This window comes from Chelonia mydas, chromosome 6 (genome assembly GCF_015237465.2).
Source record: "Chelonia mydas isolate rCheMyd1 chromosome 6, rCheMyd1.pri.v2, whole genome shotgun sequence".
In the NCBI taxonomy this organism is placed as follows: Eukaryota; Metazoa; Chordata; order Testudines; family Cheloniidae; genus Chelonia; species Chelonia mydas.
Window position 1 is genome coordinate 8,315,678 of NC_051246.2, and position 14,543 is coordinate 8,330,220.

The following is a 14,543-nucleotide window of genomic DNA, read 5'->3' on the forward strand; positions in this document are numbered from 1 at the left end:
TTGCACATCTACATTGTAATGTTATAGCACCTCAGCCTGAGTGCTGTGAGCCCAAGTCAGCTGCCCCGGGACAGCCATGGGGGTCTGTCATGGAGTCACAGGGCCGATGCTCTGGAACTGCTCCGAAGGGAGCCAGTCAGGACTCATGTTTAGCGTGTCTCCTCTCTCTGAGCTTCAAGCTCGGGGCTTGTTTACCTATTAAACCCCTAGAGAGTAGAAATAGTGAGAGGGGAAACAGAACCATCTGCAGCTCTCAAGGGTGGTGAAATCCAGTCATGGGAGGAGTTCTTTAGGGTAGGGTAACAGGGGCACTCGCCTCTGGAGCACCTCCTGCTGCCACGTGCGGTACCGCAGGCCTTTCCCATTCCTGGGACCCCCAGGGTGGGTTGCTGACATCACCTGGCAGGTCTTCAGTGAGGCAGCCCTCTGACTGGGTCACTCTCAGCAGTCAAAATGAACCCCTTCCAGGGTAGCACAGAGTCCAACAAAACGGTCTGTCTGCCCTCACCCTCGCCAGCCCCGAGGCAGGGCCAGGCTGGGCCAAGACAGGACCTGCTAAGCACCGTTTATCTGAGCCTGCTAGGCTCACATTGGCTGCATCCCTGTGCAGCCTCCCTAGGCAGACCTAGAGGGCCTTCCTCTGATGCTGCTTGTGTGGGGCAGGGTGTAGTAAGACCAGGGGTTCTCCAGCAGGGGGCGACAAAGGCCCAGGAGCACCCCGGCACAGGTCGCCATCTGCATCGAATTCCGGGTGCTGGGATTTGGACGGAATATCAGGAAAACCTCTTGTGGGATGCATCGGAGTCAGGAATCGCCTCCCAAGACCAGGGCTGGGACCTGGAGCCATTTAAAATTGAGATTAAGATTAAGATTGAGCAAAGCCTTGGAAAGCTGATTGTAGGGAACAATTCTGTACTGGAAGGGCACGGGGGATAGACTCTGAATCGCTCATAGCGCCCCCTAGCGCAGCATTGAGGTCAGCACTGACTGCTAGGGGAGAGCGCCCCCTCCTGAGCCCCCCAACCGGCACCCTGCAGCACAGCGCCCCCTCGTGCCACACTGGAGTCAGCACGGTCTGCCGCAGGAGAGCGCCCCTTATCATCACGGGGGCATTGGGGACTGTACTGAGTGTGAAGGGGAAGTGCCTGCACCCTGCACCCTGCAGCACAGCGCCCCCTAGCAGCTGACTCCAAGGAACTGCGCTACCAGCTCCCTTTCCCTCCTGCCCCTGGCCAGCCCAAGCCCGTTTGGCTCAGGAGAACGGTTCTGAGAGAGCCCCGTTGGCGGCCTCAGCCTAGCCAATGCGTCCCCACGGTTCCTTGCGTGGGGCGTGCTACCGCCGGCCTGATTAGACGATTCAAACACATGTGCTCTGGGTCACGAAGTGGGTGCGGGGTGGACAGTAGCCGGTTGGACTCGGGGGCCATCAATCATGCCAGCAGCAGGGTATTTGAACAAGAAGGAGCCCTCGATAAGGCCACTCCCTGCTGGTTCGCACGGCACAGCTTGACTGACCTGCTGCGCGGAGTCCAGGTAAGTAACTGTGCCTCGGCCTTTTCTCCTGCGTTCTCTGGCCGTCCGGCCCTTATCAGGGGGCGGTGGTGGCTGGCTCTGCATTCCTCTGGGCCCCCTGAACTGTACATCGACGTCTTCCGAAAACCGACTGGAAAGTCGTGCATTGTGGAATTCAGGGGACACTGTGCTTTAGTTATAATCCTAAATGCTGCATGACTGGCTGGCTCAGAGAATAGACTCGGGAGCTTTTCCCCTCAAGTGGGTGCTGGCTCCGATCCAGCCCCAGGACAGGGGACTGGCCGGTTTAGGGGATCAGGGAATGGAATGCGGCCTTTGCTTTCTCAGAACAACAGCTCTGATCCAGTCCCAGGGCAGGGGGACTGGCTGGCTCACGGAGCGGGGAATGGGACACAGGAGCTTTCTTCTCAGCCAAAGTGGAAAGAAGATCCAGGACCCCTGGATGGCAATCTTCCACTGTAACCATTAAACCACAGTCCCCCCGAGAGGTTGGAATAGAACTCAGGAGTCCTGTATCCTAGCCCTCCCCCTCCCCCTCTCTAACCCACTAGACTCCACCTCCCTCCCAGAGCCAGGGATAGAACCAGGACTCCTAGCTCCCAGCCCCAACCCAATGGGCCCCATTACCCTCCCAGAGCCAGGGATAGAACCCAAAAGTCTTGACTCTCATCCCCCCCGATGTAACCCCCTAGACGCCGCTCTCCTCCCAGAGCTGGGGCTGGAACCAGGAGTCTAATGTCCATTCCCCTGTCTTCTAACCACTAGCTCACCCAACTAGCTCAGCCTCCTGTGTGCTGTTACCACTGGGATACCAAGACGTCAGGCGCCTTATAAATATCACGGGGACACCTACATGTCAGGTTTTCATCAGACGGTAGCGCTCAGAGGATGTATCTAACCCAGCTTTTCCCTGCAAACTAGACCAGGCGCTAGCAATCCTCAGCGCTTACTAACCACTGGAACAAACTTCCAAAGGAAGTGGTGGATTCTTCAGTTCCAGAGCAGTTGCCTTTCTGGAAGAAGTTCTAGTCAAACACAAGTTATTGGGCTCACTCCAGAGGGAACTGGATTACATTCTCTGGCCTGTGCCACACAGAAGATCAGAGTAGATGGACAGGTGCGGAGAAGGGCTACTAGCAGGGCCGATGCAGCCACAAGGCAAACGAGGCGGCCGCCTAGGCCACCAAGTGGTTGGGGGCGGCCAAAAGCGCGCTCCGGGGAGGCGGTGGAGCGGAGGTGAGCTGGGGCAGGGGGGTGCGGGGATGGCCGCCTGCAGCAACTAACAGGCGGGGGATGGAGCGCAGGGGAACCGCTCCCCGTCCCAGCTCACCTCTGCTCTGCCTCCTCCCCTGAGCACCGCCCCACTCTGCTTCTCTCCCTCCCAGGCTTGCGGCACCAATCAGGAGGTGGGAGGCGGGAGAAGCGGAACTGCGGCGGTGTGCTCGGGGAGGAGGCGGCGCAGAGGTGAGCTGGGGCGGAGAGCTGCCGCATGGCTCCCCGGGCCGAGGGAGGGGGAGCAAGGAGCTGCCGCACAGCTACTCGGACCGAGGGGAGAGAGGGAGGGCCGGGAACCTGCTGCATGGCTCCCAGAGCCGAGGAGGGCGGGCGCAAGGTGGAAGTTTCGCCTAGGGGACACTGTGCTTTAGTTATAATCCTAAATGCTGCATGACTCCTGTTTCCCTCTGGGCTAAATCGGGGAACAGATAGCTGTACTGTTTGGCAATAAAAATCAGTGAATTCGGCACCCGGGGGCTCCTTAAGAGAGAGGGTTTCAAGCTAAGTCTCATCAAGCTGCCCAGTGGCTGTGTGGTCTCAATGGAGCCGGTGTCCCACTCCATAGGTGTCTTCTTCTCGATCTGTAGACAGCAGTCCCGAAAACATGACACACACGCTGACCTGGTCTGAATGGAACAGATGTGTCTGGGTCAAGCTGTTTAGGTGGAAATCCCAGGAGAATTGGGCTGCAAGCAGCACCACCTCTTGCTTCCATCAGGATTCCCCCCCCCCCTTACTTTTGCTTTTCCATTTGCTTATTGTGCGAGAAAGGACTGATAGCAATAGCTGGGCTAAGTTGGAAGGAAGAAGCATCTGGCAAAGATGTAGGAAGGGGAAGCTACCCCCTAACCTTGCTCTAGCAGAAGCCTAGCTTCTCTAGCTAGCCAGGAGAAAAGCTGGCCCTGGTTCTTTCATCTCATTCATTTCTCTTTGGTTTCGGTGTCATCATAAAACAAGCACTGGTGTCCTGTGTCTCATCAGGAACCTCCTGAAGTCCTTTAGGAAATGCCATCTAGGGTTCAGAGCAGGGGGGATGGGAACAACCAGGACTCCTGGGTTCTATCCCCAGCTCTGGGAGAGGAGTAGGGTTTAGTGGGTTAGCGCTGGGGGGCTGGGAGCCAGGACTCCTGGGTTCTATCCCCAGCTCTTGGAGGGGAGTGGGGTCTAGTGGGTGAAAGCTGCGTGGGGAGGCTGGGCATTCAGAATATCTGGAGACTAGTCCTAGCTCACAGAGGAATTGGAGTCACAGTTCCTCCCAGAGTTGAGAACAGACCACAGGAGTCTTGATTTCCAAACCCCATTCTGATCCACTAGACCCCACACCCCTGCTTTAGCTAAATAAACCACCCTGCCTCTGTACGTCTGATCTGGGCTCTTTGACTCTTCCCGGCTTCGAGAAGGCCCATTCCATTCACACTAGCGCTTCCTGCGGGTAGAGGGGCCATACCCTGGTTTCAAAGAACAGCGGCAGGACTCTGCAGCAAATGAGGTGAGGAACAGAAACTGCCGAGTCATGGGAAACTGATCAACTTGGATTAAAAATGCTTCCTGCTAAGAGCCGCGCCCTGGCTTTGCCTAGCTGATCAAGAAGGAAACTTTGCTCCCCAGCAGGAGAAAGTTCAGTGTCCAGATTAAGCAGCTTTATAGACCCCGTGTGACCATTTCGGTCACCCATCGGAGGTGTGAAGGAGGCTGGATCAGCTTGTCAAGACAACAGGGGGAAGGTAAAAAGCTGGGGAGGTGTAGGAGGGAATCTTGTCTCAGAGCCACTAAAAAGCCAACAGCAAAATCCATATTTAAGTTCTCTAACTTTTATGGCGTAACGGGGGCCTTAGTTTTAAAGGCGTTATTGCAAGAGATGAACTGATCGCTCCCAGAGTTTGGTGATAATTGAGTACAGATTGGGATTCTCTGGTTCCTACAGTTCAGCTGGGATCAATCAAATGAGCAAAATAAAAGACAGTTTAAGACATGAGTGTAACCTGAGAAATGAGCGAGTCTGTTGGAGTCAGGACACCTGGGGTCTCTCTTTGCCACTGACTTGCTGGGCAAATTCTCTTTGTGAATTTCTCCCCTGGCTGGGCTGGATCGAATGGAGTTGGACGTCTCTGGGCCTTTCCGCCCACATCTGCAAAACAGAGGCTTATTAATGAAATTATACACCGTATCTATGGTGTTTATACGCTCCAATTATTCTAGTAGCTGAGCACCTCACAATCTTTAATGTATTCACACTCAAACACCTCTGTGGGGCAGGGCAGGGCTATTATACCCATTTTACAGATGGGAAACTGAGGCACCGAGGGTACAGCTACACTGCAAAATAAACCCACAGGAGCAAGTCTCCAAGTCTGGATCTATATACACAGGCTCAAGCTACAGGGCTAAAAACAGCCATACACACATTCCTTCTCCGGCTCTGGGTTCCACCCCCTTTACTAGGGTTCAGAACCCTGGTGGGAATGTCTACATGGCTCTTTTTAGCCCCGTAGCACAGGCCCAAGTCTGTAGGCCCAGGCTCTGAGACTCCCTGCTCCGTGTGTTTTTCTGCTGGGTAGACATACCCAGACAGACTAAGTGATTTGCCCAAGGTGACACAGGAAATTGGCAATTGAACAAGGTCTGCTGAGGCAAAGGCTGCTGCCCTACCCACAGATCCACCCGTCCTCAACACTTCCTTGAAATGTACAAATGAAATAACTCTTTATTTTCAAACACCAGCTTTCGGCTCAACTGTTTTGCTCTCCGTGCGTGAGTATCAGTGTCCTGTCTTGATGCTTTAACAGCGGTTTTACTCGGTTAGCTTGGTGGAGTCAAGATCTGAGCCAGACTCGAATCCGACGCCTGCATCGCACACATTGTTCTTTTTTCTTAACTCAGTTCAGACTGAAGGCCTGTTACTGCTGATGAGAGAAGGGGAGACCCCTTCTTATCTCTCTGATCCCCGGCTCGCATTACAGGGTTGGTATCTAGGCACGGTTTAAATGGAAGACAAATACTCTCTTGTTACTTTTTCAGCATCTCAGCCAGGACACTAGTGGGTGTTTAACAGTTGCTGTGCCTCACCCCAGAGGCGGCTGCATTTCAGTGCTGGGTGATCATCCAGTCTGCGATACGCTATGTCCAAAGAACAGACTAAAGCGCTCACACCGGAAAAAGAGGGACGTCCAGAACTGGGCCAAGTGGAGGGGATTCTGCTCTCCCAGGCCACCTGTAATGAATGGCAGCGGATCCAGGGTTTCCAAGCCAGGCCCGACGATCTGCTCATCTGCACCTACCCCAAATCAGGTGGGTGTTTGCTGAGGGGAAGGCTATAGAGAAAGTTAGGAGCCCTGAGACGGCAATGTATGCCCATTCCTGTGGCCGGGAGCATCGCTAAAGGGCTTCTTCCGCTGTGGTGGGGAAGATTCAATAGGCTGCTCAAGGAAGAGCCTTGGAGGTGGTAGACGGCTGGTCAGGTATCATGCAGAGGAGCGTCCGGGTGGGCTAGCTCTTAGATGGGAGATGCAGGGAAAATCCCCGGATGCTGCAGGAAATAGCACTGGTGACTCAGTAGCAACCTAATACCCTAGTGTGGCACTAGGGGGCACCGTGCGGCAGGGGGCGGGGGGCTCGGTAGGGGTTGCTCTCCCCTCACGCTGGCCCCAGCGCGGCATTAGGGGGCGCTGGGCTGCAGGAAGCGGGATGGCGGGGGTACTCTGGTCTTTAAATCAGTACGAAAACAACCTGACCAACATGGCACCTGGGGGCGCTGGGCTGTGGCAGATGATGTCTTGGAGAAGATACACAGAGAATAATACATCCTTACCCCTTTTGGACCTGAGGGAAGAGGGAATGTTTCGGGTCCTGTGGGTTCTTTTGGAAAGAAAGAGAAACTGAGACTGGAATTGGTATTTCTTTGATGCAATTCTGTTTATTTACAAGGAATATAGAGACTCCTCTGACCTGAACACAGCAGGGATCAAACCACAGGGGACTGGTTCTTTGCTTACAGTTCCAAGACTCTTTTCCAGCCAGCTCTCCACCCAAAAGCTCTCGCTCGCTTAGCTTTGTCTCAGGGTCATGTTACCAGGGCTTTTTTGGCTGTCTCTGGGGCTTGATTGCTGCTGGCTTCTCTTAGACACACAACTGCAACCAAGTGAGTTGCTCCCCAGCCTCCTGGATTTCCATTCAATCCAGTCTTTGAGCAGTGGCTTTCGTTATCCGTCCCCTGGGTGGCTTTTTCCTTTGTTTCGGCTATCACTAAGCAAAAGAGCATTTAGTTGCTCCCTCATGCAGGCTGAATGGAATATCCCTAGTTCTTATATAGCATTTTCTGTCATCACATCTCAAAGCACTTTGCACAGGAGGTTGGCATCAATATCCTAATATAAAGATGGGGAAACTGAGGCACAGAGAGGGAACGTGACTTCTCCAAGGTCCCCCAGCTAGCCAGAGCCGGGACTAGAACCCAGGTCTCCCAACTCTGGTGTTTTATCCACTAGGCCTTGGTGTCTCAAGGCAGCCAGTAACCCCAATCTCCATAACAATATCGGCACAGCGGGTTTGGCTGGAATAAACACTCCACTCACCTCCTTTCTAGGCACAACCTGGATCCAGGAGATAGTAGACATGATCCAGCAGGACGGGGACTTGGAGAAGTGCAAGCGTGCCCCCGTCCACAGCCGGCACCCCTTCATCGAGTGGGCTCGTCCGCCCCAACCCTCAGGTAGGTGCTGCTGGGGTGGGTGGGGTTGGTTCTTCACGCACAACATCTGAACCTCACTCCCACTTGCAGGTGTGGAACAAGCCGAAGCCATGCCCCCGCCACGGACCCTGAAAACCCACCTCCCCACCAAACTCTTGCCTCCATCTTTCTGGGAACAGCAGTGTAAGGTAATCCTTCCTCTAAGTGCCCTGCCCGCCATGGCAGACACTGCGCCCCACCCCAGAGGTGGCTGCACTTCAGTGCGAGGTGAGTGATCCCTGTGCAGGGCTGCTGTGTGGGTATTTCACAGCTGGGAACAGAGGTGTAAGGTAACCCCTTCCCCAAGCTTGAGCTTAGAGACCCGCCTTGCCCTGCAGCAATGACCCAGAGCAAACCCCTCTCCCTCTGTCTTTCTTGCCCCATCCACCCAGTTCCTGTACGTGGCTCGTAATGCCAAGGACTGCATGGTCTCCTACTACCACTTCCAGAAAATGAGCAAGGTGGTGCCTGACCCGGGCCCCTGGCACGAGTATTTTGAGAGGTTCATGGCGGGCAAAGGTGAGTTCAGCCCAGCTCCTTGGCTTGGCATCCAGAAATTCCTCTTCCTGTTGTTCATCCTGGGGGGAGCGCCCCTGCTGGGAGTCACCCCACCCCCTCAGCCCTGGGGTCCCCTCTAGAGTATCCCACCCTGGGGAGAGCACTCCCTGCTGGGGAGATGTCCCCAGCCATGTGCTCTCAGTCCTGAGGTCCCCCATCCCAGGGAGAGCACACCCTGCTGGGGAGACCCCCCCATCCCTCTGCCCTAAGCCCTAGAGCCCCTCCCCCAAGGAAAGTGACCCCTGCTGGGGAGAGCCCCTGTACCCTTAGCTATGGGATCCCCCCTTAAGCTCCCAGCCTGGGCAAAGCATCTCCTGCTGGGGAGACACCCCACCCACAGGGTCTCACCTCTGGGGTCCCCTCCCAGTGACTCCTATCCTGGGGAGATTGTGCCCTGCTGGGGAGACCCCATCTCTACGCTCTCAGCTCTGGGATCCCCCTAGTGCCCCTGTGGTCTCGGAGAGCAACCCCTGCTGGGGAGCCCCCCGCATTGCTCCGCAGCCCCACTTGTGCTCACGGGGCTGTCTCCCTGCTCTCTCTGCTGCAGTGGGCTGGGGTCCGTGGCATGAGCATGTGAAGGGCTGGTGGAAGGCGAAGGACAAGCACTGCGTGCTCTTCCTCTTCTACGAGGACATGAAGAAGGTGAGCGGCTCTGTGCGGAGGCTTCGGGGGGGCTGAGCTGCGAGCCCCATAGGAGTTTTGAAACTGCAGCATACGGGACTCTGCATGGGAAGGGAGGAGATATGAACCCTTCCCAGCTTGTGTCTTTCAAGGGAACAGGAGATGGGATTCCAGTGCTGTGAGCTTCTCTGCAGCAGTGCCCTGCTCTATAGTCCAGGGCTGTGAGCTTCCCCACAGCTGTGTCCTGATTCAAGCTCAATTAACTTCCAGACAGTAGTGTCATGGACTGGCAGGGCCTCTAGTGCTGTGAGCTTCCTCGCAGCAGTGTCCTGTCAGTGCCTAGCAGGGACCCTAGTGCTATGAGCTTCCTCAGAGCAATGGCTTCCCCACAGGACCCAAAGCGTGAGATCCAGAAGGTGGCCCGGTTTCTGGGGAAGAACCTGGACCAGGAGCTTCTAGAGAAGATCGTCTATCACACGTCATTTGACGTCATGAAGGACAATCCCATGGCTAACCGCTCCGGCGTCCCCCTGTCCATCATGGACCAGTCCATCTCCCCGTTCATGCGCAAAGGTAACGCGGTCCTTAGACCTGCCCCTGGGATGGGTTCCAGGGCACCCCCTGCTGGTGATGGGTGTGTGACACCCCCTCCCCCGAAAGTAACACACTTCCGAGACAGGCTGTACACACCCCGTTCTTGTCTGGACCTGGGTTGGCTGTTAAGCTTCAGAAGGGCATTTAAAAAGGGGAGTTGTGGTTTGGGTACCTCATGCTCCCATTCTCCTATGTGGGTTACACTTCCTGGCTGGACGACAACTCCCATGAGAGACCACAGTCTGCCCCTCTTCTTGAATGCATCATGGGACTCTGGGCCATGGTGCATCATGGGATATGTAGTCTGGTTAGGTAGCCTGGGAGTCCAGAGTCCTAGATTCTAACCCTAAGTCTAGTCAGGACTCCTGGGTTCTCGCCTCAGCTCTTCCACCAACTCACTTCAGAAGGGCATTTCAAAGTCGATAGAGGTTTGGGGACTTGCCCTGCTTGGCTCACAGCAGTGCTCAGCAAGGCCTTGAGAGCTGTGAGCTTCCCCAGAACAGTGCCTTGGCAGCTGTGTTAGGCCTGGGGCAGATGCTGGCTGTGTCTAAAGTCCAAGCCCTTCCCCTCACACGGCGACTCCTGTCTCTGCATCTCTGTTGTCTGCAGGGTCTGTCGGGGACTGGAAGAACCACTTCACCGTGGCGCAGAATGAGCGCTTTGATGAGGACTATGAGGAGAAGATGACTGGGACCAATCTGACCTTCTGCATGGAGCTCTGAGGACCCTGCCTCTGAGCCTGGCAGGATCCACCCAGCCTGCTGCAGCCACCCCTGCAGTCCCCTGCATCTCCACCAGTCTCTTCCAAGGTGACGGACTTTCTGCCACGGACCATTCCCAGGCTCAGCCAAGCCCCAGGGCTTTTCTGTGGGGCAGCGGTGAGGGTTTTCCCATTGTATAACCCTGCCCTCTCTGTCCCATTTTCACCTCTTCTTCCCTTCCCATTCCCACCTACTGCTCCTTCCCTCCTCCTCACCCACCATGGCCCATCTTTAGGACTGGCTGGAAAATGGGAGCTATTTCTTTCCATCACAAATGCCAATTTTTTTTGGCAAAAACCTAAATGCCACACAATTTTAATTTAGAAATGCTGCCTTATGGGAGTTGTAGTTTGGGTACCTCATGCTCCCATTCTCCTATATGGGTCATACTTCCTGGCTGGACTACATCTCCCATGAGAGACCACAGTTCTCCCCTCTTCTTGACTGCATCATGGGACTCTGGGCCATGGTGCATCATGGGATATGTAGTCTGGTGAGGTAGCCTGGGAGTCCAGATTCCTAGGCTCTATCCCTAGGTCTGGAAGGGGAGTGGGGTCTAGTGGGTTAGTGCAGTGGTGGGCTGGGAGTCGGGATGCCTGGGTTCTATCCTCAGCTCCTCCACCAACTCCAGAATTCTTTTTGATGATCAGGTGTTGAGATTAATTTGTTGATTTGACTTTGATTTGGCAATTGTCATTAACGCTGGTCCCCCCCACCCCCCCGAAAGAAAATCTTGACGGAAGAGTTTTCCATCAATGGTGTATGGATGCAAATTGAAAGGTTTTGTTATCAGCTAAGCTTTTGACAGAAAAAAGTCTCAACACAATTCTGAATCAAAATGGAGTATTTTGTTTTGACTTGCTTCTTTTGAATCAACTTATATTGTGAAAGATTAATTGTTGTACTAACTTGATCATTTATCACTGAGTTATCAAAACATTCTGATCAGGTGGTGGGCAGGCTTCTGAATCAAAAATTTTCTTTTGAAATTTCCTTTCCATGAAAGCTGCAACTGCTCATCTGGATTGGCAACAAAATTCAGTGTCAAAATGGTGGGCCTTCCCACGGAAAATCCGGTTTTCCAGCCACCCCCAGTTATATTGTTTTTATTTGTAGTTTAATTTTACATTCGGAATAATAATTTAACTTTGGTGGGTGGGCGGGTTTGAAGTGTCTTTAATAAAATTCATAAAAAGGTACCAAGACATGCCTCTTCCAGTAAGCAATTTGGGTCTGGGTGAATATCCTTGAAGGTCGGGGTGAATATCAGCTGATCAACCTAAAAACCTGACCCTCTCCTCTCAGTCAGTCTCTGTGTCTTACATAAGACAAGTAACAGACAATGAGTGGACTGCAAAGCTTAGCCTACGCGTGACAATAAGTAATCTGAGTACACGTGATTTATTTTTTGCTCTCAAGTGTGAAATTAATAAAATATGAATGGTCTTAGTTTAATCTCATTCTAGTTCTGTTTATGCTCACAATCTGCTGTTGGACAAATCCTAGGTAAAAACAGATGGTTTCCAGATTAACACCACCTCCCTTCTCCCTACAAGGTATTCTTGGACTCCTTCAGGTTCATCTTCACAGGTGGCCTACTAATGGTTCACTCATTTGGGGCTGAGGCAGAGCTGACAGCGGGGTGGGGAACGTCGGTAGGTAAAAGCCTCACAGAAACACGGCACAGGGATGGCTTGCACCGGGCTGAGATGCAGCCACCTCTGGTGTGGGGCATCTCAGTTCTTTGGGGATAAAATCTAGGAGTCCTGGCTTCCAGCCCCCCCCGTAACCAGCTAGACCCTGCTCCCCTGCTAGAGCTGGGAATGGAGGCCAGGAGTCTTGGCTTCCAGCCTGCTCTTCCTTTAGCTACAGGACCACAATGCTGCTCTGTAGGTCTCATTATACTGCCAGCATTTTCGTTGCTAAGGACATTTGCATTCTTAGCATGTCCCCATACCCCTCCTCGTGGCCCATGCCATCTCTTTCTGCGCGTGCAGTGGCGGATTAACCACTGGGCCAACGGGGCTTGTGTCCAGGAGCCCTGGCTAATTTGGGGAACCCCCGGAAAAATGGGCGCCCCCATGTCCCAACCCCACTTCCCAGCAGGAGCGCCGGGCAGGCAGGGGAAGCCCCCACACCAGCTCCGCAGGAGTGCTGTGCATGGGGGCAGGACAGGGCAAGTCCCTGCGCCCTACTCCATTTCCCCCTGCAGAAGTGCTGGCGGGGGCGGGGGGGGGCACTTGCTCTGGCCCAGGGCCCCACAAACTCCTAATCCACCTCTGCTATGTGCCACACTGTCAGCATCATCTCTGTGCTGGGAACAGAACCCAGGAGTCCTGACTCTCAGCAGCCCCCACCCCTAATCACTAGACTCCACTGCCCTTCCAGAGGCAGGGATAGAACCCAGAAGTCCTGAGGTCCAGCCCCTGCTCTAACCATCACTCCCCACTCCCCTCCCAGTGCTGGTAATAAAACCCAGGAGTCCTGGCTCCCATGCTAAACAGGCTCGAGGTGTGAGATCGTTAACTCTGGCTGTGCTGTTCAAGGGCCTTCTTAGAGTCTACTTTAAGGAGACAGGGCCCTGCTTGTGAATTTGCCTGGGGGGGTGTTTTATGCATCTTCAAATACAAAGTCTTGCTCGAAATCCTTTCATTAAAGAAAGGAGGCTAGGAAAGGACCAGCTGACCTGGTGCTGCGGCATTCACAAACCTGGCTCTTAAGTAACCGGGCTAGAAACACAGGGCCAAAGTCATAGAGTTTCTTGCCAGAAGGCACCAGTAGGTTAGATCATATTCCGGTGTAATACGGTTTCACACACAAGGCACTCCTGTCTTGAGCCCAATAACTTGTGTTAGACCAAAGCGTCTTTCAAAAAGACATCCAGGCTGATTTTGAAAATGTCTAAAGATGGAGAATCCACTGCTGCCCTGGGGAGTTTGTTCCTGGGGTTAATCACCTTCACTGTTAAAAATTGGTGCCTTCTTTCTGACTGGAACTTCGTCTGGCTCTAACTTCCAGCCCTTGGTTCTCCTTCCACCTTTCTCCACTGGTTTAAAAGGGCCGTGGATACTTGGGATATTCGCCCCACAAAGGTCCTTGTACTCCAGCCTCAAGTCACCTCTCGATCTTTTTGATCAACTAAACAGACCGAGTCTCTCACTCTCAGACATTTTCTCCAGCCTGCCAATCTTTTTTTTTTTTATCTCTTCTCTGCACCGTCTCCAGTTTCTCAACCTCCTTTATAAAAATGCGTGCGCCAGAACTGGACCCAGCATCTGTGTCACCAATGCGGTGCAGAGAGGTTAAATGGCCCCTCTACAGATTCCCAGCTTGTGGATATCAGCAGAAGTCCCTTGTCTTCAGTGGCGCGACAATGATTAACGCCGGCGGACGGTCTGTCCACTCTGTGATAACCAAGTTACCCCGGCCCTGATTCTCTGCCGCCTTGCACCTTGTGCAGTCCCGGGTTTACAATGGCTCCAGTGGCTCCATGGAGCCGGGCCCTTGCTCAGAAGGGGCCCCAGGCTGCTCTGCTTGTACTGCGCCCCGAGACCCCACTGGCTCCCCCCGCCCACCACTTGCTCCTCTCTGCCCCCTAGCCAGATCCCAGCGCACCTCCGGCTCTGGGCAGTCTTTGCTTCCCACCACCTGTGGGGCCCCCCGTCTCCCTGGAGCTGAGCTGCCTGCGACTGGTGCAGAAGCCTGGCCAGTTTCAGCCAGGTGTGGGGGAAGAAGGGGACAGCGCTGGGAGCTTGGCTGGGCCTGTCCAGGCAAGTGCATCTTGAAGGAGCCCGGCCGGGGCAGGCCCTGGCCTGGCTAATCACACCACTCCCAAGGGACCGGAGCGATTCCTAGCCCTGGGACCAGCCCTGGCTGCGCTGCCGGCTCAGCCAGGCAGATACAGTACGATTACCATATTTGAACATTCAGAAAAGAGGACACTCCATGGGGGGGCATTTGCTCGCACCCCCTCACCCCCAGCCCTGCCCCAACTCCACTCCTTCCCCCGCCCTCATTCCAACCCCTTCCCCAAAGTCCCCGCCCCAACTCCGCCCCCTCCCTGCCCCACTGGACCCCTTCCCCAAATCCCCGCCCCGGCCCCGCCTCCTCCCCTGAGCACGCTGCATTCCCCCCCGCCCCCCTCCGTCCCAGCCACGCAAAACAGCTAGGGGGAAAAGCGGGCACTCTCTTGAGTGATCAACATTCACTCTCTTTCTTGAATGATCAACTCTTCTTTGGGGAAAAATAATAAATGGCAAAATTCTGGACATTTTTAGATATTTAAAAATTCTTCCCGGATGGCGATTTAAGAACCAAAAAGCCAGACATGTCCGGGAAAATATGGACGTATGGTAACTCTAAGATACAGTCTCCTCTCAGCAGGGCCAGTGAGTGCGGCTGGGAGGCAGGGTGTGGGGGAGTGGGTCTCTTGGGGGTCTGGGGTGGGGGGTGCTGGGCTGTGAGGGGGCACTAGG

The 14,543-nt window shown here is 54.3% G+C and overlaps 1 protein-coding gene and 1 long non-coding RNA gene across 2 annotated transcripts in view; one reads left to right on the forward strand and one right to left on the reverse strand.

Annotated features, from left to right (window-relative positions):
• Positions 1-14,543, reverse strand: part of LOC122466267 — a 24,891-nt gene continuing 10,348 nt past the window's right edge. The window contains exons 2-3 of the long non-coding RNA XR_006291656.1: positions 4,791-4,936; positions 1-837 (exon numbers count right to left, since the gene is read on the reverse strand). This is a non-coding gene — a long non-coding RNA (uncharacterized LOC122466267). The remainder of the gene's footprint in view (positions 838-4,790; positions 4,937-14,543) is intronic.
• LOC102934219 (sulfotransferase 1C2) lies at positions 4,312-11,517 on the forward strand. The gene is made up of 8 exons (XM_027833411.3): positions 4,312-4,532; positions 5,827-6,096; positions 7,391-7,516; positions 7,586-7,683; positions 7,927-8,053; positions 8,640-8,734; positions 9,106-9,286; positions 9,917-11,517. The coding sequence occupies exons 2-8, from the start codon at positions 5,928-5,930 to the stop codon at positions 10,027-10,029; spliced, it is 909 nt and encodes a 302-aa protein (XP_027689212.2). The 5' UTR covers positions 4,312-4,532; positions 5,827-5,927; the 3' UTR covers positions 10,030-11,517.

Bases quoted from the DNA above. Each gene is read 5' to 3' on its own strand.
- LOC102934219 (XM_027833411.3), top strand. From the start codon at position 5,928: ATGTCCAAAGAACAGACTAAAGCGCTCACACCGGAAAAAGAGGGACGT. The intron at 8,735-9,105 runs GTGAGCGGCTCT...GCTTCCCCACAG, and splicing joins TCTACGAGGACATGAAGAAG to GACCCAAAGCGTGAGATCCA. The intron at 9,287-9,916 runs GTAACGCGGTCC...TGTTGTCTGCAG, and splicing joins CTCCCCGTTCATGCGCAAAG to GGTCTGTCGGGGACTGGAAG.